General features: G+C 42.9%; 1 protein-coding gene across 2 annotated transcripts in view; it reads right to left on the bottom strand.

The window, feature by feature from the left end:
- CNTN3 (contactin 3) overlaps nucleotides 1-23375 on the bottom strand; it is a 94545-nt gene that overhangs the window by 7431 nt on the left and 63739 nt on the right. For both annotated transcript variants that reach the window (XM_002186688.7, XM_030282810.4), the window contains exons 7-18: nucleotides 19379-19515; nucleotides 18883-19012; nucleotides 17604-17754; nucleotides 8734-8861; nucleotides 7275-7450; nucleotides 5418-5535; nucleotides 4134-4292; nucleotides 3900-4049; nucleotides 3012-3082; nucleotides 1984-2218; nucleotides 930-1045; nucleotides 107-293 (exon numbers count right to left, since the gene is read on the bottom strand). In XM_002186688.7, coding sequence (XP_002186724.6) covers nucleotides 107-293; nucleotides 930-1045; nucleotides 1984-2218; nucleotides 3012-3082; nucleotides 3900-4049; nucleotides 4134-4292; nucleotides 5418-5535; nucleotides 7275-7450; nucleotides 8734-8861; nucleotides 17604-17754; nucleotides 18883-19012; nucleotides 19379-19515 — 1758 coding nt within the window. The remainder of the gene's footprint in view (nucleotides 1-106; nucleotides 294-929; nucleotides 1046-1983; nucleotides 2219-3011; nucleotides 3083-3899; nucleotides 4050-4133; nucleotides 4293-5417; nucleotides 5536-7274; nucleotides 7451-8733; nucleotides 8862-17603; nucleotides 17755-18882; nucleotides 19013-19378; nucleotides 19516-23375) is intronic.

Raw genomic sequence — 23375 nt, 5'->3', positions numbered from 1 at the left:
GAGTCTATATTTTTTTTTCCCCATTTCAGGTGAGGCTCCTGCCTTCTTTAGCAGAAACCCAGACACTCCATCTATTCCTCTGGCCACTCCAAGGTGGGGTACTCACGTGGCTTTTTGGTGGTGGCATTGACAGTGGCACTGAAGGGCCCTGCTCCAGCGCTGTTGTAGGCACGCACAGCTGTGTAATAAGCCAAGTTGCTCCTCAACCCCGTAATTTTTATTGATGTTTCATTCCCTGCTGCTTTTACTCTGTTTGAAGATTCTTCTTTTTGGCCTTTATTCCAGTACCTAACCTAGGAGATGAAAACCAAAGCATTTAAATCTTGCATGGAACGGGCTGTTCACCCACAGTGTTGTGCTCGACTTTTTTAAGTGCATTTTTTTTCCACTTCAGCTGAAAAAGGTAGAAATACATTAAAGTTTCAGAAATATGTTTACTGTGCAAAAAACCCCAAAAAAACTCTTATCCATCTGCTTCTCATGCTTGCTGCTCTTTTCAGTGTGACTGCAGTAAAAAAGGCAATTGAAATATTAGATCTTGCTTGAACTAAAGAATGACAAGAGGAAAACCATTACTTCATTAAGAAGGAAACAAGCTCAGAAAAATGTACCTTATAAAGAAGTTTCTTTGAAAGTAAATCTAATTCTGAAAAAAATGTTAGCTTGGAGTTATGCCAGACGTGTAACTATCTATCAGCACAAGAAGCAAAACACAACTTCATTCTGTGGGTTTTTTTTAACAAAGATAGAAAGAATTGTCCTTCTCCTGGCTGTAGCTGGGGCAGGAGGAGCAAGATTTGGGGTGAATCTGTGTGGGTGTGCTGCAGCCTGCACGACCCTTCTGCCCCATGGCCCTTTACAAAGAGGAATGGATTTTACTTAATAAATAGGATTGATCAACTGAAATATTTGTATGTCCACAGACTCACCTCATAGCCCAGCAGCCTCCCATTGCTCATCTTCCAGGGGATGGCTGTCCAGGACACCTGGATGGCTGAGGAGGACAGGCTGGTGGCAGACACTCCCGAGGGGGCTGTGCTGGGCTCTGCATTGGGAAATAAATAACATGGGAGAGGTGACAGCGGGAATAAACCTGAAACCTGTCCTCATCCCAACCCACCTCCCTTCCCCGAGCTGCTGCTGGGTTTCCTTCTGGAACTGATGCCTTCAGTTTGAGCTTTCATATTTCCCAGTTCTGCACTGCACTGGTGTGACTCTGAACTCCAGATAAAGTGCCAGCAGCTCTCCTCACAGCTCAGGCACACAGAACAATCCTTTTCTAGCCCAGAACCAGCTCAGGCACACACAACAATCCTTTTCCAGCCCAGAACCAGCTCAGGCACACAGAACAATCCTTTTCCAGCCCAGAACCAGCTCAGGCACACAGAACAATCCTTTTCTAGCCCAGAACCAGCTCAGGCACACAGAACAATCCTTTTCCAGCCCCAGAACCAGCTCAGGCACACAGAACAATCCTTTTCCAGCCCAGAACCAGCTCAGGCACACAGAACAATCCTTTTCCAGCCCAGAACCAGCTCAGCACACAGAACAATCATTTTCCAGCCCAGAACCAGCTCAGGCACACAGAACAATCCTTTTCCAGCACAGAACCAGCTCAGGCACACTGAACAATCCTTTTCCAGCCCAGAACCAAGGGCACTTCTGCAGCTTCAGCCCAAAAAGTGCAACCAGCAGGGAATGGAGGGGAGCAAACTGGGAGGGTGGGACTGCATCTCCTGGGGCTGGAATTGGACAATGAACCCAATATGGAAAAGGACCAGAACTTATAGAAGTGTGAGAAATCGTGGGGTCCATCTAGGGTGTAGGCCTGGCCGGGCTCTTGCACTACCCAAGGTACGTCCTATAAAGGCCTTTTAATAAATCCCCACTTTATTCCTTTAGCTCTGCCCCTTCTCTGCTCCAGGCAGCCTCTCCAGGTGCCAGGGGAGCTGGGGGCAGGTTTGGGGCAGCCCAAGGCTGTACCTTCCTCAGCTGAGAACACGGTGGCCACGGCGCTGAAGGGCCCCTCGCCCTTGTTGTTGTAGACGCCGACTTTGACCTCGTAGGGCGAGAAGGGCAGGATGCTCTCGTTCCTGAAGACGTATCTGGGCGTGTCAGGAGAGGTCACCACGGTCTGGATCCACGTCGTGGTGCCCGAAGGGCGGAAGGCCACCACGTACCCGAACCCCTCCCCGTTCTGCAGCTCCTCAGGGACGGGCTGGGACAGAACAACACGGAGCTGTGAGGCCACGGGGCAGGCTGGGCAGGAAGAAACTCAGGGACATGATGACGTGATGCACTCAGCATCAAACCCTCAGCCAATTAACTCTGGTACAGAACAGCAAAATGTGCTCCCTACAACCTGCTTAAGGTTTGCCTTTCAAGAAGAGAACAACTTGCAGGTATAATCTCTGGTTTTCACTAAGTATTCTGCTTCAAGATACTCTTCAGTAAATACAGCTTTTCTTTCATCAATCCACAGTTCATAAAAAATGAATAATTGCTTGGTCAGCTGCTAAAGACTCCAATACCACCTTTATAGAGTGGATGAAACCTTCTTCTGATGTCATTATGATTAGGTAACCATACAGAGTAGTCAATGCTAGGAACAGATTATTAACAGTTCTTTAAATCATTAAAAAAAGGATACATAATATAAATGGAAAATGGTTAGCATGTGCATCCAGATTTAATGATGGGAAAGCAAGAACTGCAAACCTGCACTGCAAAGCCCAACTCTTTGGCTTAGCCCTCTTGCCCTGCCCTCCTGCCTCCTTTTTAGCATCAACATTTGTCTGAGAACAGAAGCAGCCCCAGCCAAACTGAATTCCCTGGGGATTTCCATCCAGCCCAGGGACACGTGCAGGAACGAAGGCCAGTGTGCAGGGCTCACATCACACAGGGCCCAGAGCACGTGCACATCCCAGGGGAGAAGCTGCTGCAGCCAGGGAAATTCAGAGAGCAGAAAGAAAAGAAAGGAAGTTCTGAGAACTCCTCCCCAGCAAACTTACATCCCATGTTATGACCAGCTCAGACCTGCTGCCGCCTCCCCCGCTGACCTCAGACGGGGGAATTTCGGGAACTGTGGGAGGAAATGCAGAGATGTCAGCACAGAGCAGAGACAGGAGAACACACCACATCACCCTCATGCCCTGAATTTAACCCAAATTCATACTCCTTCTGCAATCAGGGGGAATGGTTTTGGGGTAGGAAGTACTGGAGAGCCCCACTGATCCTTTCCTGGGCCAGGCTGGGGCTCCTCTGAGTTGTGAAGAACCTCAGCAGCTCACAGATCACACCACTGCTGCTGTGGTTAGGAACTTCCAAAAACTGGAGACAAGCTTCATTTTTCTAGAGTTAACTCAGAGAATGGCTTGGGTTGGAACAGACCCCAAAGATCATCTTGTTCCAGGACACCTTCCAGTGGACCATGTTGCTCTGAATTCCACACCCCTGAACACTTCCAGGGATGTTATGTAGATAAATTGGGGAACAGCTTCATTCCAAGTGAACTGGGGTTATAACTGATGGGTTCTTCTGGGCCACATGCTTGTCACATGGAAGGGTTTCACTGATCAAACACCAGGAATGAAAAATCCCTGTCAAAATTAACCTCTTTCCATCCATTAATACCTTCAGACTCTGCAGCACTGCCTGAACTGGCAGATTTTGCCACAGTAAATGGATTTAAATGGATTTAGATGTTACGCTTCTGTGGTTCAGCAATGCAACACAAACTGTCCCACAGCTAAATGGAAAAAATGAACAAACTTGTTTCAGATTTTTATATCCAATGGCAATTCCAAGCTTGTTTGCAAAGAGCCAAAGATACGAACACTCCTTTTCCTTGTTAACATTCAAGATTCTTGAATTAAAAACAAATAGAAGGACCCACTAACCTGCCTCTTCAGTTCTTACTTTTTCTGAGGGCAAACTAGGCTCTCCACCTCCTATTTTGTTAGTGGCAACTACACGAAATTCATATTCAACCCAAGGATTTAAATCCACTACTGTGCTTGTGAAGGTTTTCCCGTCGATCACATCCGGAACTGGGGGAGAGAAAGGGAAAAGGGAGCTCAGGAAGGTGATGCCAGAGCCATTCCCACAGAGCCTGGGGTGGGAACTGTGCTCACCTGTGGTGGCTCGCTGCCAGCCCACAGAGAAGGGAGTCCTGGCCTGGATGCTGTAGGTGGTCACGGGGCTGTGGTTGTCTGTGCCCTCCTGCCAGGAGATCTGGGCAGTGGTGTCCGTGACCTCGTCCACCCTCACGTGCTCGGGGGGCCCAGGAGAGCCTGGAACGGGATGGGAAACCAGGCAGAGTTTGGTGAAGCCCTGGGAATCGCTTCCAGCAGGATGGATTCCCGTTTTTTCCTTCCTCAGGGAGGAGGAGAACAATTCAGACCAAAATCAGAACACTCGTAATTATGGTTTTACATTCACCAAGCTTAACTCTGATAATTTCAAGCTGAAGTACTCCCAATGGCAGAACAGATGACTGGGTTTTGGTTTTTTACCAAGAACCTTTGTTCAGCACATCCCTCTGTCTTTCCAGTGTCTTTTCCTTTACTCCAAAATGCCCTCATTAATCTACAGACACATCTCTGTAGTCTGGAAGTTTTTTAGCTTCTTTACTGTACAAGGCACTTGAACAATTTTTCAGCACATCTGACCAGCACCCCAAGCAGCAATTCAGTCAGACAAACTTCCTGCTGCCTTCTGGAAAATCCTCATTCTGGGCATTTCCTGGCCAAAATTCTGGGCTTTGTCTCACCTGCACCAGCAAAAGGGGGTTGAAATGAGTAACACTGCATTAACAATGAGAAAATATCTGAAATATTTTTAAATATATTGAGTAAGTGCTGATCACATTATGTGCTTTTCTAGATCAAAGCTTTTACTTTGCAAAAAATGTAGCTGTAGCATCAGCAAAGAAAGCCACAGTTCTGGCTCAACTGTGAGCATTCCAGCTCAGAATGAAAAGGACTAATCCTGCATTATAGGCTTTAAAGCCTAGGACAAAGATTCTCGTGGGCTCTGGCAGAATTGCCCGTTTCACAGGAAGGATTCTGGAGTCCCCAGCAGCTCAGTCTGCAGAGGCAGCAACCCCAGCTGCCTCAGAGCTGCCAGCGAGTTCCCTCTTGGCAGTGACCTGAAGGACTGGCAGTGAAAAAAGATGTGAAGTCACTATTACAACCTCCAGCTCCTCATTTCTCTGGGAAAAATCAGGCTTCACCCAAAACCTGAGCTGTAATTCTCCCTAGCTGCAGGTCAGAATGAAATAATTCAACTCACAGCCATTCATCACCCCATTCACACCATGCATTGGTTCTGTAACCTCCATCATCAGTTATTTCTATAGCCTGTAATTTAAAAAGAGGTGGAAAACACGATGATGCTGGGGCTGGGATGGAATGTACCTCGCACGATGAGGTCGGCAGCAGAGGCCACACTGTCCACCTCTGTCTTCACCATGCACACGTACTTCCCACTGTGCTTCAGCTGGATGTTCCTGATCATTAAATCCCCTGATGCACTCTGGAGAACACAGAACATTCATTAGTGCCAACACTCCTCCCTTGCAGTTCAGTATTTCCTTTGGAAAGGGAAAAGAAATCCACCAAAAATGTGAGGTTGCTCAAAAGCTGCACTGCAGGACTGTGGCAAGCACATTTCTCTCCCTCTCAGGATTCTTCATAGAGGTGCACAGAGAGAAATGAAAGAGAAAACAATTTCTATTTCTGCTCCTTGTTTTTCCTATGTGGAATGTGTTTGGAGAATTGTTTCCCTGGGGTGAGTGCTTGGTTGGGTTCTGGTGAGGATTGGAACCCTCAGTAACCTCAGTGCCCTGTGACCATTTGTGTCAAAGCCCTAAAAAGAGAAAAATGTGTTTTCTGTGGCCATTACCAATTTGATTTCTAGACAGAATTCATGGAGTTTTTATATGGAACTTGTAAGTCAAGTCATGACAGATTTTTAAGGAGTTTAAATGTGTAAAAGACAAAGTTGAATTAAGTCCATCCTCCAGGTTATTGTGAGCACTTTCATTTAAAGGTTGCACATTCTAGGCTAAATTTTCCATTTTACAAGTCCCAGTTCTGTTCTTTGGTATTCACTGAGTATTTATTTAATCTTTAGTCCTTTTTCCCCATTGTTCTCTCTCAGATCACAGCATGTGGTTATTTCCTGGATCATGGGAAAAGAAATAAAACCTGAATGAAACTGTAACTTCCTATCATGTTAGGGCTCCTTTTGCAATGTTTGTTTTCTGCACCACTGAACAGAGAACTTGATATTAAACCTTTGCTAAACAGTGTCCCTTTAAAAAACCATCTTCTCTTTGTGTCAGCTCAATTACTGCCTTAACTCAGTTCCAGTCAAATTTTCCAGGTGAAAAATGCCTCAGTCATATTTTAATTTTTAAATTATATTTTTTTTTCTGGACAATCAGCATTTTCTTCAAGGACAGAACCCTATTTTTTGGGTATTTTCAGCTATTTTGGCCACTAATTCATAGGCAAACAGTAATTTGGGAGCAAGGCAAAAACATGACTCTGAAGTTTATTTTAGTCCTGGAAAAAAAACATGAACCTTTCAAAACATTTGATTATTTTTCTTTGTTTCAGCATTACAACGTGTCAATTCTTTATTCAACACAAGCTGAAGCCAATTCTGCCTGTGCTTGCTCTTCTGTGAAAGCACAGATGGAAGCTGTTTGCAGGACAATTCAGCGCTGATTGCTTACAACAAATTAAAAGTTGAGTCAAAAGCAATCTAAAATCCATCTCCTTGATTGGGAGTGGATATTCAGGGAATGCCCAACACCAGCAGAGAATGAAATCACATCCTACACAAATTTCAGCAAACTCAATTTGAGACCTCTCACCAAAGGGGACGTGGGCTTCAAATAGAAGAGTTTTAGTTGAAATAAACCTTAGGAAAATGTTAACTCTGCATTTCGGTTATTTGTGGGGATTTGGGAGGAGTCTCAGGGGACTGGGGGAGCAGCAGGAGGCAGTAAAGCAGATGGGACTCAGTTTCTTCATGGAGGGAAGGGAAGGGAAGGGAAGGGAAGGGAAGGGAAGGGAAGGGAAGGGAAGGGAAGGGAAGGGAAGGGAAGGGAAGGGAAGGGAAGGGAAGGGAAGGGAAGGGAAGGGAAGGGAAGGGAAGGGAAGGGAAGGGAAGGGAAGGGAAGGGAAGGGAAGGGAAGGGAAGGGAAGGGAAGGGAAGGGAAGGGAAGGGAAGGGAAGGGAAGGGAAGGGAAGGTTTCAGCTCACCCCTCCAACCTTCTCGAAGTGCGAGGCGTCCCTCTGGAAGTCCGTGAGGGTCCCGTTGAAGTACCAGGTGAAGCTGATGTCCAGCAGGGGATCGTGCTGCACCTGGCAGGGCAGCACCACGCTCTCCCCCACGGTGACATCCATGTTGGAAGGTGCCAAGGTGATCCTGGTTGGCTCTGCAGGGAGCACAGACATTGGTTTTTGGGTTTTTCTGCACTGAGATCCCCCCAGGTTCCTCGGGTGGGATCAGCGACAGCCACTTCCAAAGGTGCAGCTGGACTGGGAATGCTGCCTGGAGCTTTGTGTCCTGGCCTTTCCCAGCAGGAGCTGCTGGGCACTGCAAAGGTGAATTTGAGCCAATCCCCAAGCTGAACCACGGGCAGGAATTGCCACAAGTGGCTCCCAAAAACCCCACTGGGTTTTGAAGCAGCAGCAGCCACTGGGCAGGTGAAGAGGTGACAGTAAGGGAATAAAACTAATAAACCCCCGAAACTGCTGGAAATCCACTTAAGGAGGAGCACACTGCATATATGGGTCCAAACATCACACAGAACATAAATAGTGTCATTAAGAACAGCTGTTTGTTATTCCAGAATCACATTAACGGAGAAAAATTTCAGCTGCTGTAAATACTGTAACAATAAAATTTAATTCTAGGAATTCTCTGTATATAATTTTATTATTTGTATATAAAGGGTATGAATCATTTAGGGGCACAGGCTGAAAACATGAAATTCTTAATTCACTGAACAAAATAATTCTGTTTGGACCTATGAGATATATAGGATATGTAATGCAGTGGCATATTAGATAATTCCGAGTTTGGGAAATCTTTTAGTTATTAAAATCTTTGAAAAAGAACACTATGAGAGAAGACATTCTTCAGATAAACTTCACAAACTCCTGGCTCTTTTCATCCACTATCTCAACCAGCAGCCAGGAATGGATGACTTGGAGGAAGGATCCCTCTGAACAACAATTCTGCATAAAATCTGCTTTTCAAAGACTCTGTTCTACTGCCCGTGGAGTCCCTGAATGCTCCCCTGCAGCTGGAGTTTCCACCACATCTTTTACCATAAGCAAACAGCATTTAAACCTCTTTTGGGCAAAACAGATTTTCGACTGGAATATAAAATTACCTCAAAGATTTTTTCTGATTGACATGTTTTTTTATAACAAATTAAAAACCCCCACGAACTTAAAAGCATAATTGCACTATTTAGTGTTTAGAGAAGTGAGAGGAGGGAGGGAAGTGCTCAGAACTCCCTCACATCTGAGAAATAGCTTTGTCAAAGACAGAAAAATCCCTCAGTGTCTTTTACACTAATGAAAGAGCTGTAACAGCTATCATCTTTATACATTAAATAAATAACTTCTCAGGCTCTTTACACTGCACCACACCACTGCAGGCTCCCAGAGGCTGCAATTCCACTGCCAGCCCGTGTCCCAGCTCACCCACCTGTAACTACCAAGCTGGTGGAGCCCCTGGCTGTTCCAAACTGGTTTGTGGCCAGGCAGGTGTAGCTGCCAGCATCCCCCTTGGTGACGTTGGCTATCCTCAGTCCTCCATCCTTTAACAGACTGATCCTGAAAAATTACGGGGAGATTCTGAAAGTCGCAGCATTTGTAGACAAAATGCTTTCAGGCTTCACTGTTAATCTCTCATATATTAAACTATATCAACAATTAGGATGAAAATAAACTCTGCCAGCTGAATTACCAAGCTGGGGTTTGAAAATGTTGTGGCCATCCACTGATAATGCACAACAAATTTGAACCCAACCATGCATTACTTTGGACATACCACTTTGGACAACAATAGAACCAATTTTTTAAGAGATGTGGGCACATGTATGGGTGTGAAAGAGAGAAATCCCACGTGAGCTCCATCTTTTTTAGCTGCACCAATTGAAACTGGAATAATTTTCAGCTCTTTTGTTGTTTACCTCAAGCAATCTTGCACAGCAACTTTGAAATAACTGTGATTACCATGACAACTCCATGGGGTTGTTCTCGAACTTCCTTTGTGGAAGGGCTTGCAGGACAGAAAATTCCCTTCACCCCACACAACCTCCCACAGTGAGAGCATGGAAAAGCAGGAAGGTGCTTTTAAAAGATGTGGAGAGAAGAAAATTCATAGAGGGACAGAGGAGCAGGAATGTCCCCACAGCTGAGGTGACAGCAGCACTGCTGATGCACAGGTAAGGCTGATTTGACTCCCTTTTTACCCTATTTCTTGTCCTCCTATCTGTTCTATCCACAGCTGCAGGGACTTCTGCTCTAAGACAACCTGCAGCAGCAAAATAACTGAATATATATGAAAATGTCCACAGTAATTAACAGATTTTAGAAAATACCCATTTTCCTGATATGCCCAAGTCAAAAGAGCTGCAGAGCTCTTCTCTCACATCCCATCAACCCATCTGAGAGGCACCAAACTGGAGCACAGCACCTTGGTTGGGTGGTGATTTGGAAATTTGGAAACTGAGCTGCAGAATGAAGAGAGCAGCAAACAAACCCTCTTCAGGCAAAGCTCTGCCTGCATTGGCTGAGTCTTGCTCACTTTCAGGGGCAGTGCCAGCTGAAAAGGCAGAAAATGCCACCAAATTTGACACTGCCACCTTCCCTCCCTCAGAAGATCTGGGAGGGTTTTGTCTGCTCACTTCCACCTGCTGCTTCATTCAGTGCAAAAGTGTTGGAATCTTGGATGCTGAGAGTTTTGAACTGATTTTTAAAAGTGTTAAGTTTTCTTTCATAGTTCTTTTGAAAGTTTTAAAGTTCTCATAAAACTTCTTTAGCCTTCTGATAATGTTTACATATTTGAGAGTCACGAGATCCCACACAATTTCATGTATAAATTGAATAGTTCACGTATTTCTCTGTGGGTGGAGAGGAATGATTGATTGATCTTTGGACCAGTGTGGTTGGAGAAGTGGTAATTCCATCCTCCAATCCACATTCACCTTTAAAATTCTATAAATACCAGATGTTTGAATAAAACTGGGTCTTTTTCTCTTTTGAACTTACCAAGCTTCTGTGTACTCATTTTGTGTCCAATAGAGACAGACTTCCAAAACTGATTAATAGCACTGGGATTATGGGTGTGGAGTTGGTTAGAAGTGTGTAGTATCACAAGGAGTTTGGGATTTTAGAATATAGTAATGGATATGAAGCAAGGTGGAGGTTTAAGAGCGGAGGCAGGTTGTTCTTCTTTGCCTTCCTCTTCCTTCTTCTTCTCCATGGGTTTGGGTGGCATCTTGCCATTGGGCAGAAAAGTCTGCATTGCAGGCCTTGAGTGATCAGTTATTGGGTTAAAAGGGAAAATAATCTAGGTGTCATTTCTCAATTGGCTAGTTTTGTTTTACTTCAGCCCTAGAAGACCTTGGAACTGAACATCTGGGGCCATTTTTGTGCTGTTTTCCTGCACAGAGTCTGGTGCAGACAGCGTGCTGAAGTTTTGATGAGATAACAATAAACAGAAGCTGAAGACTGGAAAAATCCAATGTGTCTCTTGTTACTGACACAGAACTGTTCCAGGAGGGCTTCCCTCATCAGGGGAGCCCCCAGGGAGAAACCCAACATGGGGCCAAACCAGAGCAATGGCCAGGGAGGCTTAGATTGGATTTTGGGGCAAATTTCTTCATGAAAGGGTCAATCAGTGATGCCATCCTACACACTTAACTCCTCTGACCCAAACCCACATTCCCTAAATGCAAATCCCAGCAGTGGGAGAACACCAGGGCTCTGGAATTCCACTGCCCCACTCCGTCACCAGCAAACCCAGCTCATCCTCAAAGCCTCCTGGAGGCTGATTTCACCCTCTGAAAGCAGCAATCTGCACTGCTTCGTACAAGGAAAAGGGAATTTTTGGAATTACAACACAGAAATATACACAACTTTTAAAGGCTTTTCTATTAACGAGTTCAAATTGCGTTTTGCATTTCCCTAAAAAGGGTTTTTCAGCTCTCATTGCTGGAGCTGAGCTACTCTTCCTCTGGGCAAAGGTGGTGCAATAATGAAATTAGCAGATGCAAATTACAAGAGATAACAAGTCACCCTGTTAGAACAACAGACAGAAGCATTTTACTGGGGTGAGAAATAGAGGAAGTTTAATCCATTTATCACCACAAAGCATCCTGAGGTTCCTCAGCTGATGGGATGGCATTTGAAGTGTTTTTTCAAGGGAGGATGTGCCTCACCAGTGACTTCCCTGAGGTTCATTAACTTGTTTTGGAAAATTCCTCAGTCATATTTGGCTGCACTTCGTGTTAGATGGAACATTTAAAATTAATTAAACCGTGCCATATGGTTTATAGGTATTTTAAATGTGTTAAAGACATGAGTGATACATTTTATAGGTAATTAGAATGACATGAAAAAAAGGTGTTAAAATATATCAATTATGGTTACAAGCAAGTGCTGTTGCACTTTCTAGCTGAGGCTTCATCTACTTTGATGCAATTTCCAACAGAAAAAATACAAAATTAAAGAAACCCCAAGTGTTGACAAAGGCTAAGATCAAATAAAGGAAAAAGAAGGATCATGGAATAAACCTGAAAAATGTCTATTGTTTAATTAAAACAAATCACTTCTAGAGTGCTCTGAGCTACCTGCAAGCCTAGCTTGCCTAAAATAATTAAACAGAAAGCTTATTAAAACCCTGATATATAATTAAGAATAATTTTTTTCTAGAATTAAAACCAAAAAGCAAACAATACATGAAAAATAAAATCCATTAGAGAAAAATAATATAGTTGAAATAAAATCTTTACTGGTAAATTAAAAGAAGAGCAATGCTCTACTTTTTCCAATTACAAAACACTAAATGCAGCTCAGAGCCCATGGAAACCCCCAAACCCAAAAATAACTCTGCCCCTCCTGCTGGAACAGGAGACAAACAACAAACAACAGCTTTTAGTTTAAATAGAATTATTCAATATTCACACACGGTGCTGGAACTCTGCCAGGGGGAGACCCAGACCTGTTACACACACAAACAACAATCCAGCCTTTGGCATTCCTATATCTACAGGTGCTTTTCCAAAACATTTTATTTAAGGCCAACAATTTTCCATGGAAATTCCATTTTCCACAACCTGCACCCTTCTGGTACTCTGGCAAATAGCACAAAAATTTCAAAAGGGACCATGGTGGGGAGTAAGGGTCCTAAATCCACCTCAATTCCAGCTGGAGATGGATTTAGGACCTGTTTGGTCATCAGATCAAAGCATCACTGACAAACTCATAATTTCTCACTAATTCCTGAGAAAAACTGGGGGAAATTGATGTTTGGGGAGATTCTTTTTCTCTGCAGTCAAATAAAACTCACACTCATATCCTGGCACTGAGGTCAGCAGGATGGGGAGAAGGATTAAACAACTTCAGGACGTAGGGCTTCCTGACATGAGAGAAATTATACCTCTTTGTACACTTATTTAAAAGTTATACCTCTTTATATATTGATATTTAGAGAGAGAAGACAGGATGTGTCTCCACTGAGAGTTGGTGTCACTAATGCAGCTGTTAAGGACTGCAGACCTGTTCATCCTCCCAAGGCAATGAACTATCAAACACCAGCAAACTCAGGAATCACTGCCTGCTTCATTTCTCAGATTATTCAGAAAAAAACAAAACAAAGCAAAACAAACCCCACCAACCCCCCCCCCCCAAAAAAAAAAACCCAAAAAACAACAAGAAAAAAACAATACCACACACAACTATTTTAGATCCTTATGATATGGTAATAAACACAAAAACATTCCTTTCCAGTTCATAACACTTCAGTGCCAAGGAACAGTGGAAAAGTGGGTCAAAACTTTCTTTTAATGTATCAATCAAATTCCAACTAAATTAAAGCAGATTAATTAACAGGCAAGTCAGCAAAATAAAATCCTATGCAAATACTGGTAAGTAAATGCATTACTTTTCACATCACAGCAATTCAAACTGTAACACAAAATGAATAAAAATATTGAATTAAAATTGCAAGGAAGCTAAAACCATTAACTAATACTTTTAAAATATAGTGCAATTTTTTTATCAGGAATTATTTCTTTCCTCCTTTAATTTGCCATCACTTGGCCACAATGAAAGCTGCTAAAACTGGAGTTTTCCTAAGGGAATTCCACTGAGAAGTCTTTCAGTGAAGTTTTTGCAGCATCTTCTCATCTTTTTCAAGTCTCAGTAAATGTAGAAATATCTAGGAATAAAGGTGAACTTTTTTAAAGGTGAATTATTTTTAAAAGCTGCTCTGCATTTTCACAAAAATCTGTTTTTTAGCTCTCTTCCAGTCAGGTATTTGAGCCAGGAGTTCAGACCCACTTCAGCCCACAGGCAGTGGCTGTCAAGTACAAATTGAAAATTAAAAGTCATGTACAAACATGAAACATTTAGGAGATCTTGGAGGGGTTATGTCTGGACAGAAGCTGTTTTACTATTTATTCTGGTTTTGGTGAGTTAAACCAGCATCAGGGACATTTAACCTCGGTTAAGCATCTAATCCTCCTGTTCTGGAGGATAAAAAGACAACAAAAATTCATCCATCTGGAGGTGGAAGTGTCTCAGACACCTGATAAATTTAATTCCCATTTTCTGACTTTCCTTCTGCATGTTATCCTATGCTTTCACTATTCTCTGCACTCCACTGCTCTTTAATGTTTAGCTTCTTTATTAAAGATATTCTAGAAAAAAAAATAAATCACATACTTCGCAAAATTAACAAGGAACAAGATTGCTTTCTTCAATGCTGAGTGATTTCTCAGCCCAGAGCTCATGAATCCATTTTGAATTATATTTTCTCCCCTCCACAAGACACACTATATTCAGCTCATTTAATTAAAATTTACTGAGTCATTATCCAAATCTTCTACATACAGAAAAAGCAGCACCATTTAAAAATAAATTAAGAATCTGAGCAACAGTGCCATCAAAATGAAACTCTCTCAGGCTTTACTAAAGCATTGTGGTCACTACCTCAGTGAAACCCAAGTTCTCTGGTGACAAGGAATTCAAGTATTTGTGCTTTATCTTTACTATTCAAATAGGAGTTTTCTTAATAAATACAAATTCCAGCCAAGCTGCTGCAAATGGAATTAAAATTCAGCTCCTTTTGCCTCCCCACCTCTCCCTGGCGTTGTCCATGCTGGACCTCCCTTGTGGGAGGAATTTATTCCTCCTGCTTGCTGCAATTAAAGAAGAGGAAACCCTCCCTAGCAGACTTCTCCATTTGAATTGGAGTTCAGGGCTGAAAAATGTACTGCTAATTTGAAACCCTTTCCTGAATTGCAGGAATTTGTAGAACTGCATGAAATTCACGAATTGCAATTATTCACAGCAGACAGTAATGAACTCCAAGGTTTTCCGCAAAGAACCTCACTCTGCTCTTCTCCAAAGGCAAGTTTATTTCATTTAGATTAATTCAGGATTACTGCCTTGTTATTGTGCTTCCTCTGGAAGCCATTTACGGTATGTTGTCAAAAATGCACGCTCTGGGTCATATTTTGGAATTACCTGCACTTGGCAGAAGTAACAGCTGTAATTTATGTTCATAAACCTAAAGCAGGCAGCATCATATTCAATTCATTTTTGGAAACAGAGTGTTGATTTCTTCAGCCTGGTACTATCACCCCAAATCAAACTGATACCATTCTTCTTTTTATGGAAGTGGAACTGGGACAAAAGCTGGGAATTTTCCTAAACAGACAAAATCAGGCGCTGTAGGTTTTTTGGCACATGCCTTACAAAAGCAGTCATAAAAATAAAATTGATTGAGATCCATCAAAAGGCAACAAGTTTCACAGAACTTTAGAAGTCACTGTTTTAATTTAATACATTAATATTGTTAAATTAAAGGCTAGAAGTATTCAATAACCCAGAAGTGCTATTTTGAAAGGGATTTTGCTTGCAGGCAGGCAGCCAGCGAGGCTGTGGCACCATGTCCAGCTCTGCAGCAACAGATGCCCCAACTTCTGCCAAATTGTCACATTTGACAACACTTAACACCAGAACACATAAAAACTCCTGAGGCCCCTGTGAACAAAGAGCCAGGGCAAAGCTGGCAGTGCCCAAAGCTCCTCAGTACAAGGAGACAGCTCCAGCCTTATGATGGCACAAATAAAAGTCTCCACTGAAGCCTCTCCAGGTTTTATCTATCTGGGAAAAACTTCTGTGTCTAAAAACTGCAGAAGAAAAGCACAACATGGCGTTTTACAGGACCAGGATGTGGCAAGCACATTTCTCTCCCTCTCAGGATTTTTCATAGAGGTGCACAGAGAGAAATGAAAGAGAAAACAATTTCTATTTCTGCTCCTTGTTTTTCCCATGTGGAATGTGTTTGGAGAATTGTTTCCCTGGGGTGATGGCTTGGTTGGATTCTGGTGAGGATTGTTTGAGCTGATGGCCAATCCAACCCACTGGGGCTGGGCTCTCAGAGAGGGTCACGAGTTGTGTTAGGGTTAGAGTCAGAGAAAGTAGTATGGAGTTTTAGTATCCTCCTTTTATATTACATATTAATGTATTTTAGCATAGTTATAATAAAGAAATAATTCAGCCTTCTGAGTTGAGTCAGACATTGTCATTTCTTACCATTGGGTTCGCCTGCATTAACAATAGTAGGTCTGACACTGTTGAGACAGGATGGGGATGAAATGACTCCACTCAGAAGGTGAGAGTATAACTGATTTATTTTAAAATATATTGCTCTTTTATACAGAGTTTTGTGTACACTAACTCTATTGGTCTTGAAGTGAAAACATTCCACACTATTGGTGTGCAGTGAATGATGTACAGTAGTAAAACTTAACTATAAACAACGTGAACAACAAGAGAGATAAAAACTGGTTCACATTCTTTTTCAGCACTTTCTCAGGCTTCTGCCTAGTTAGAAATTTTCTGTTTTCTCTTTGACTGAATCTGAGGCCTACACAGGACCAGAAGAATTTTGTCTAATTTAGCAGCAGGTTCCTGATGCCAGGCTAAGCTTTGTACAAATCAAAACCCACTCCTAGAGGAGCAGGGGCACATTCCTTAAATCACACCACAGTGCCACGGCAATCCTCCTTCAAACCCTCACGTTTGCTTTCCTCAGTGTCATGTCTGCCCTTCTGGATGCTCTCTGTCCATCAATTATTCTGCCAAGCAGAGTGACACCAGAGGAACACGCACAGTCCCTGTCCCCACTGCTCCCAGCTCACACTGGGACCTTCCAGAGCTGCTGCTGGGGCTGCAGCTGTGTCTAACCCAGACTGAGCTCCCAAAAAACACTTCTGGCTCCCCTGTCGCTGTTGGACACGAAATGAGTACACAGAAGCCTGGCAAGTTCAAAGGAAAAAAAAGAGAAAGTTTTATTTGAACATCTGGTGTTTGTAGAATTCCAGAAGTGGCCATGGATTGGAGGATGGAATTTCCACCTCTCCAACCACACTGGTCAAACCAACAGTCCATCAATTCTCTCCTCCCACAAAGAAGAATGCAAAACAATCATTATTTACATGAACAGCGCGTGAGAACTCCAGTAGAAATATGCAAACACTATCAGAAGGCTAAAGAAGTTTTATGAGAACTTTAAAAACTTTCCAAGAACTATAAAAGGAAACTTAACACTTTTAAAAATCAGGACACCACCCCCATGAGCGTTATCTTTTTATACAATTTAACCAGGACACGTGTGCACTTTCAGTTTATGACTGATTCAATAATGCTTTATTGGGTATTGCTGGAAAAAATCCATTTATATGCTGATGGAAATCAATAGCTGGGGACACGGGTGAATCCCAAACTCTCCCCTGAGAATTACAACCCCAAAACACATCCACTATCACCCTAACCCTCACAAATAAACATAAACAATGATGGCATCTGTTATCCCTGGTAGGACCATGGCTGCTTGGAAAGGACCTGGAAGTGCATTTTCCTTTTCTTTTCATGTTTTCATCTGCTACTCTTGACCTCCAAATTAACTTTTCTTTCTTTTCTCAGCTATATCATCCCCATGGCTATAACACACTCAAATGCCCCTTTGCCAACATTTCCAGAGCATTTTGTTGAAGCCTTTTAGCATTTTTGGGAGGCTTTGCAGTCCCAGTTCTCTCTAAATCATGCTCAACTCTACATTAAACTGAAAACAAAATGTGACCCTTGACCTCAGAGAAAGCAGCATACTTGCACTCTCAAAAAAAAAAAACCAACAGAAAAAAAGACAAGCAAAAAACCCCAAGCCAGCCAGACTTCAGACTTTACAAGTGTTTGGATCTACAGCTGACACTACTGCATAAAAGGACACACAAAAGCTTAATGTAAGATTAAAACAAATAAACCAGTGTAACGTGGTACCTTTCATTTTCCTGTAGCTGCTCACCTCCCTTCTTCCAGGAACGTTTGGCCTTAGGGAAAGCTTTGGGTTTGCACTCAAAATCAACTGTGCTGCCTATCTGAACCTGGATCAGTTTCTTCATTGGACTCTTGGAAAAATCTGGAGCAGAAGCTAAAACAGAAGGGGGAGTAGCAGTGAAATAAAGCACTTTTAATGATATTAATGATACTACTAGTTAGCACTTAACACGAGCATTCTCAGATTCAGAAGATAATTAACACCATTAGTTAGTTCAGACAGATCTTTTATTGGGCAATTAGGTATTTTCTCCTCCTGTTTTGTACCTCATCCTGCCACCAAAGGTCTCAGCTGTGCAGGTGAGCACCCAACAAGGCAAGCACAGAGGATCAAAGCCACCAAAGCTCAACAAACCCAGTTTCATGTTCAGCTCCTGCCCAAGTGGATGCTCTGCTGAAGGGAGCAGATTTATCTGATCAATCTAATCAATGTTTGATTAGAGGCTCACTGAACCCCAGGGAACTGGAAGGTTCCCAGCTCCACGTGCCAGTGCCGGCCAGATGACAGGAATTGACAGTGCAGCTCCTTCTGAGTGAGGTTTCCATGAATCCAGTTTGGAGGAGGCTCTCCCTACAGCAACACTGAACTTGGAAAGGAAATTCAGCGTTTGAGGAGAGCAAGGCTGAAGGAGCCTTGTGTGCTCATCCACAGCACAAAGGAAATAATAACCTGTGTCCCCAAAACACAGCTACAGCTTAGTTTGGACAGTGCTGGAGGGAGAAATGGCACAGGTGTGTCAGTCCCAAGGTGTGTTCCCTCAAACAAACCGTGGGGAACAAACACTTTCCCTCAAACAAACATCTGTGACTACTCCAGCCCCAAGCACAGCCTGGGTGGGTGAATGTCACTCCCTGTCCCTGCTCCTGGAGGGCTGCACACAGAGGTTTTTAACCCCATGGTGTCCCTGAGCCTCCCGCAGAGGGGAGAGCAGCTCAGGAACCAGCATGAGCTCAGCACGCCAGAGGTTTCAATCCCAAACCCCCATCCCTGCTCTTCCCCTCGTGAATAATTTATCCTGCTCTCTTTTAAATGAATGATTGGCCTGAAAATGCTCTGGCAGCTGATGACTCAACTCCTCAGCTCTGCAGATAAAAAGTCAGGGTGACAAAAACGTTTTATTTCAGTGACAGCAGCTGAGTGAGTTAAATCTGAGGTGCAATATGGGGGGGTGTGGAGAGAGATAATGAGGTTTGTGTTTTAATGAAAAAAGGAACATCTTACCTACAACCCTGAGCTCTGCACTCGAAGAGATGACACCATGTTTATTTTCAGCTATGCACTGGTATCTGCCAGAATCTGTCAGATTTAGATTTGATATTGTAAGTGCACCATTTTCAATTTGGATCCTTCCCTGAATATTAAGAAAAATATCTTTATTGATGATATATTTCCTGTGAAAAATTTAAAATAAGTAAGGAATAGAAACAGGACAGCATAAATACAACGAATAGGGTAAATGCAAAAGCATAATCATGAGAACAGTTCTAAAAGAAGTAACAGGGCTGCAGCGTGGTACAACAGTGGTGACCAAATATGGAGATTGATGCAGTGTATGAAGTAATTCTTCAAACTTGCCCAGCTGCACCAAGGTCTGGCAATCTCAAATGCCTACAAATCAAAGACTTCCTTCGACCAACACCAGGAAACTCTGGGTTCTCTTATTTGCATGGATATTGATAATTTTACACAGCACCACTTCTTCCCGACAGATTTTTACCTCTATTGCCAGCTGCTCCCCATTCTTCAGCCACCTGTAGGATGGTTTGGGCTTCCCACTTGCTCTGCAGTCCCAGTACAAGGTGTCCTCCACAGCAACCTCCATGTCCTTTATGGTCTGGATCCAGTGAGGCTTTGCTGCAGGCAGAACACACAACAAAGACCCTCACGAGACACTGCTCCAAATTAGAACCAAATTAACCAAAGGGTTAATTCATGGGCACAGAACTCATCCATCTCCTGCACAGACCAACAGAGCCTCCCGCTGGCCCTGCTTCAAGCCCCACTGATGAAACCACTTATTATTCCCCTTGCACATTTTTATTATGAGCACTAAACCAGAAGAAAACGAAGATCACTAAAGCTGGACTAGTGAAACCAGTATTAAAATCACTAATGATTAAAGAACATCATTTTATAATCGAGGCAAATGTAAGAAAAAGTCATTAATGGCAACACTGAAATTAAATAAGTGATGTGGCTAAATCATCAAATTAATGCTGAAGAGAATCCTTTAAGTCCTAAAAAAAAAAATGGTATGTCAGCCTTAGTGCTAAATAATATTTAAATTGCTTTCTAATGCAAGGCAGCACTTAACTGGATGAAAACATGGATATATGAGATTGTTTTTGAAAGCAGAAGTCTTGGCACAGAATTTGGGTAATTCAAACCAGCAGAATAAAGTCCATAAAAATCACGATTATTTTAAGCCAAAATTTGAAGCAATAATACCAGACAGCCTTCAGAATTACCCAAAATACAGTTTAAACTGTAAAGATATTTAAAACATCCATTACAGCTTTCACAAGAAGGAGAAAGCTCACCTGGCAAATAAGCATCAATGCACGAAAGACAACATTAATTTATTTTTATTCCTTTAGTGCTGTTTCACACATCATTTCAACCCTATCTTATAGGTAATTTGTGAATTTTCTTTGAATTTATTTAATTTACTAGAAAGTTTATCATCTCAGCCTATGTTATTTCTCCAAGAAAAGAGAAATTCTGGACATGGCCTATGGAAAAAACAGATGAAAGAGCAGGATGAAACTTGGCTGTAAAGTCCTAGCTATGGGCAAAGAGTTTTTCAGAGTTAATTTGCTTATCTTAAGACAGTAATTCAGGAAAATCTCTTACCACCCTCATATGGAAACAACAGGGAGAAAACAAGTCCCTGGTGATGTAGGAAAACATTATTTAATACCTGAGTGTAGGAAGGACAGAAGGTCAGATTAATTCCCAGTGATCTTCCCACTACCATGGAGCTCAGCAGCAATTAAGTCAGGCCAGGGAATTAATGATGTGCCCGTGGGCACAGCTGAGAGCTGAACCTTTCCTCTGCCACAGCACCAGCTCTGGACCAGGGCTGGCACTAATTCCATTTTAAAAGATTCTTTGTTTCCTAGCATGGAAATTTCCTTTCAATCCCAGTTCTGCAATGCAGTGGAAGACCTCAACACGACCATGTACAGCACCAGGCTTGTATGATAATGATTATTAACCTATTCATGATTTATGTATCCATATTTGGGGTTAACTTCTTACAGAAGAACTTCCTAAAAAGTATTCACTGAGGTTTTAACTACTAATAAATACTGGAATTCAACCAATATTTGCTGACACCCTCTGAATATTACTTTTTATTTCCACACTTTCAGTGACTTGGGGATAATTTATTTTTTGCACTCTCTTTATCAAGTCAGCTGCAAAAGACAGGATGATCTGTGTGTCACATGGATGTACAATTTCACTGGTATTAACTGGGGTTAAATCTCCCAAGTCCATGTTACAACACTGGAGTTCAAGACAGCCCTTGCTTCATCCCACATTGTCACTGGGTGTGTTTGCCCCACGTGTGCCAAGGCAATGAAACCTCAGGGCTCCACACAATGAGAACTTTCCACACCTAAATATTTATACAACATTCAGCAGTGCTTGAATTACTGATGGATCCATACATGTGGAATATATAACATCTGCTGCCTATCTCCACTTGAAAGTAGGTTAAATACAATCTATTTTCAAGCCTAAAGATCCTGGATTCAATTCTACCAATAAAAAAATCATGGTCTATCTAATCTTGTTTCAGGACTGTGTCAGGCAGTCTCCATAGGAGGGTTTCCCAAGTTCCCACACAACACAATAAAGCAGAAATGCACAGAACAGCTTCCCAAGGCACAGGGTGAGAAATTCCTGCTGCTTGTCCATCCCCAAAAGAGTGCTGATGGAGACTTCAGTGATTTCCTGGAGGAAGGCTCTTTTTCTCTTCCAATTCCTGATGGAGGAGTCGAGCAGGAAGAAAAGCACCATTTTCAGTGCATTTTCAGTGTTCTCTTTCAGTTGAAAGAGAACAATTTGACCAACCAGCTCAAAACTGAACAGGCAGCTCAAGAGGGGAAATTCCAGCTGGGAAAACTCTGACTCCTGGCTAGGATAAAGGTGCTCCATGTGCAGAGGAAGAAAGTCAGGTATCAGCAGCTCTGATACTGCTCTGATGCTTTGACACCCTCCCAAAACAGGACCAAGCCCAGCATCGCCTCTTTTTGTTCAGCTCTGCCTGAGGACACCTGAAGGACCCTGAATAAAAACCTTTATTCCTCTCAAGGTTCAGTCACTGCCAGGCAACTTTTACTGCCCAAAAAATCTGATTCCACCACCACTGCCACATCTGTGCTCTTGAAGGAAGACTTGCTAATAAAACCTCATTTTCTCCTGGAACTACTGCAGAGTTATTGTGAAACCTAGATCTTCCTGAGGAGAGGAGGCACTTCTTCCTAAAGCAAGGAACAGGCAAGCAGGCAGCACATCCTTGCTGAGATTAAAATAAAAAAAAATAAAAAAAATAGATATTGTCCTGTAAGTCAAGAGGTTGGAAGTAAATTTTAAAGGAGTTCACAGTGCAGGGTTTGAGGCTGTGACAAGAATCGGTATTTTGGGATAATATTAAGAATTCTTGGGAACTTGCTGTGCAATCTTCATGAAAGATTCATCTGGAGCTCCCCCAGGACGAAATGCTTGTAGGTAAGTGATTTCCTAAAGCAGGTTAGCCGTCAGCTCCATGGCCAGTCACTTGGAAAAGCACCAGCCTGCATTTTGCTTCAGTTGTTTCAGCCTAAAATATTCCTTGCAGTGCTCAAGGTCCCAGAGGCAAGGAGAGAACAAGTGTGTAACTTCATCAGAAGTATCCCAGCGAGAGGCCTCTCATCTTTTTTTGGTGGTTATGATGACCCTGCTCTTCCAGCCAGTTAAGCTGCAGGAAACAACTGTTGCTTCATTACACCCCAGGCCTTCCCTGTAGGCCAAAAGGGAAGGAAGAACCATTTTTTCAGATTTTACAAAATCCTCTGTGACATCCTGGGGGTTGATGTGAAGGAAGATCAACTGCAGGGATGCTTTTGGGTGAAGAAGTGGCACTTCCAGAGGCTGTGTTGGGATTTGTGAATTATTCGTGGGCTAACCACGCACAATGCACCGAAACAGGTGTTTTTATGGGTTATCTTCTTCAGAGTGAGAGAATCCACCAAAAATCTGTTTTTAATCCTACAGGGCAGGGGAATGGGGTGAAGGGAAGGCAGAAGTTCAGGGCCATGACTCCTGCAGGGAATTCTGTGCTCTGCTGGGAGCCAAAGCCCCTGGGAGCTCCTCCAGAACAGGGATTCACTCAGTATGTTCCCTTTTACCTTTTTATTCTGCCATTTCCGCTAGGAAAGCTGGGCTGGAAATCTCTGAAACACCTCTGGGGAGCTCAGCAGTTGGGCAAGGAAAGAGCAAAAAGAACTTCCCAGAGCACAAGAGGGGAAGTTGTGAAGCGAAGTGGGGGGAAAACCCACCCCAAAAGTGTAACCTGCAGTTTTCCTGTCTCCAGGTCAGGCTCTGACACTCCCACTGATGCCTGCAGCAGGGATGAACCCTTATTTCACCTCAAAATTCCAAGGGACTTCAAGCAAAAATCACTTTTGTTCTGCTGAGACAGCTGGGCCTGGAGAATCAGGGCACAT

This window comes from Taeniopygia guttata, chromosome 12, assembly GCF_048771995.1.
Source record: "Taeniopygia guttata chromosome 12, bTaeGut7.mat, whole genome shotgun sequence".
Classification (NCBI taxonomy): Eukaryota; Metazoa; Chordata; class Aves; order Passeriformes; family Estrildidae; genus Taeniopygia; species Taeniopygia guttata.
This window is presented reverse-complemented; position numbering and strand designations above follow the sequence as displayed.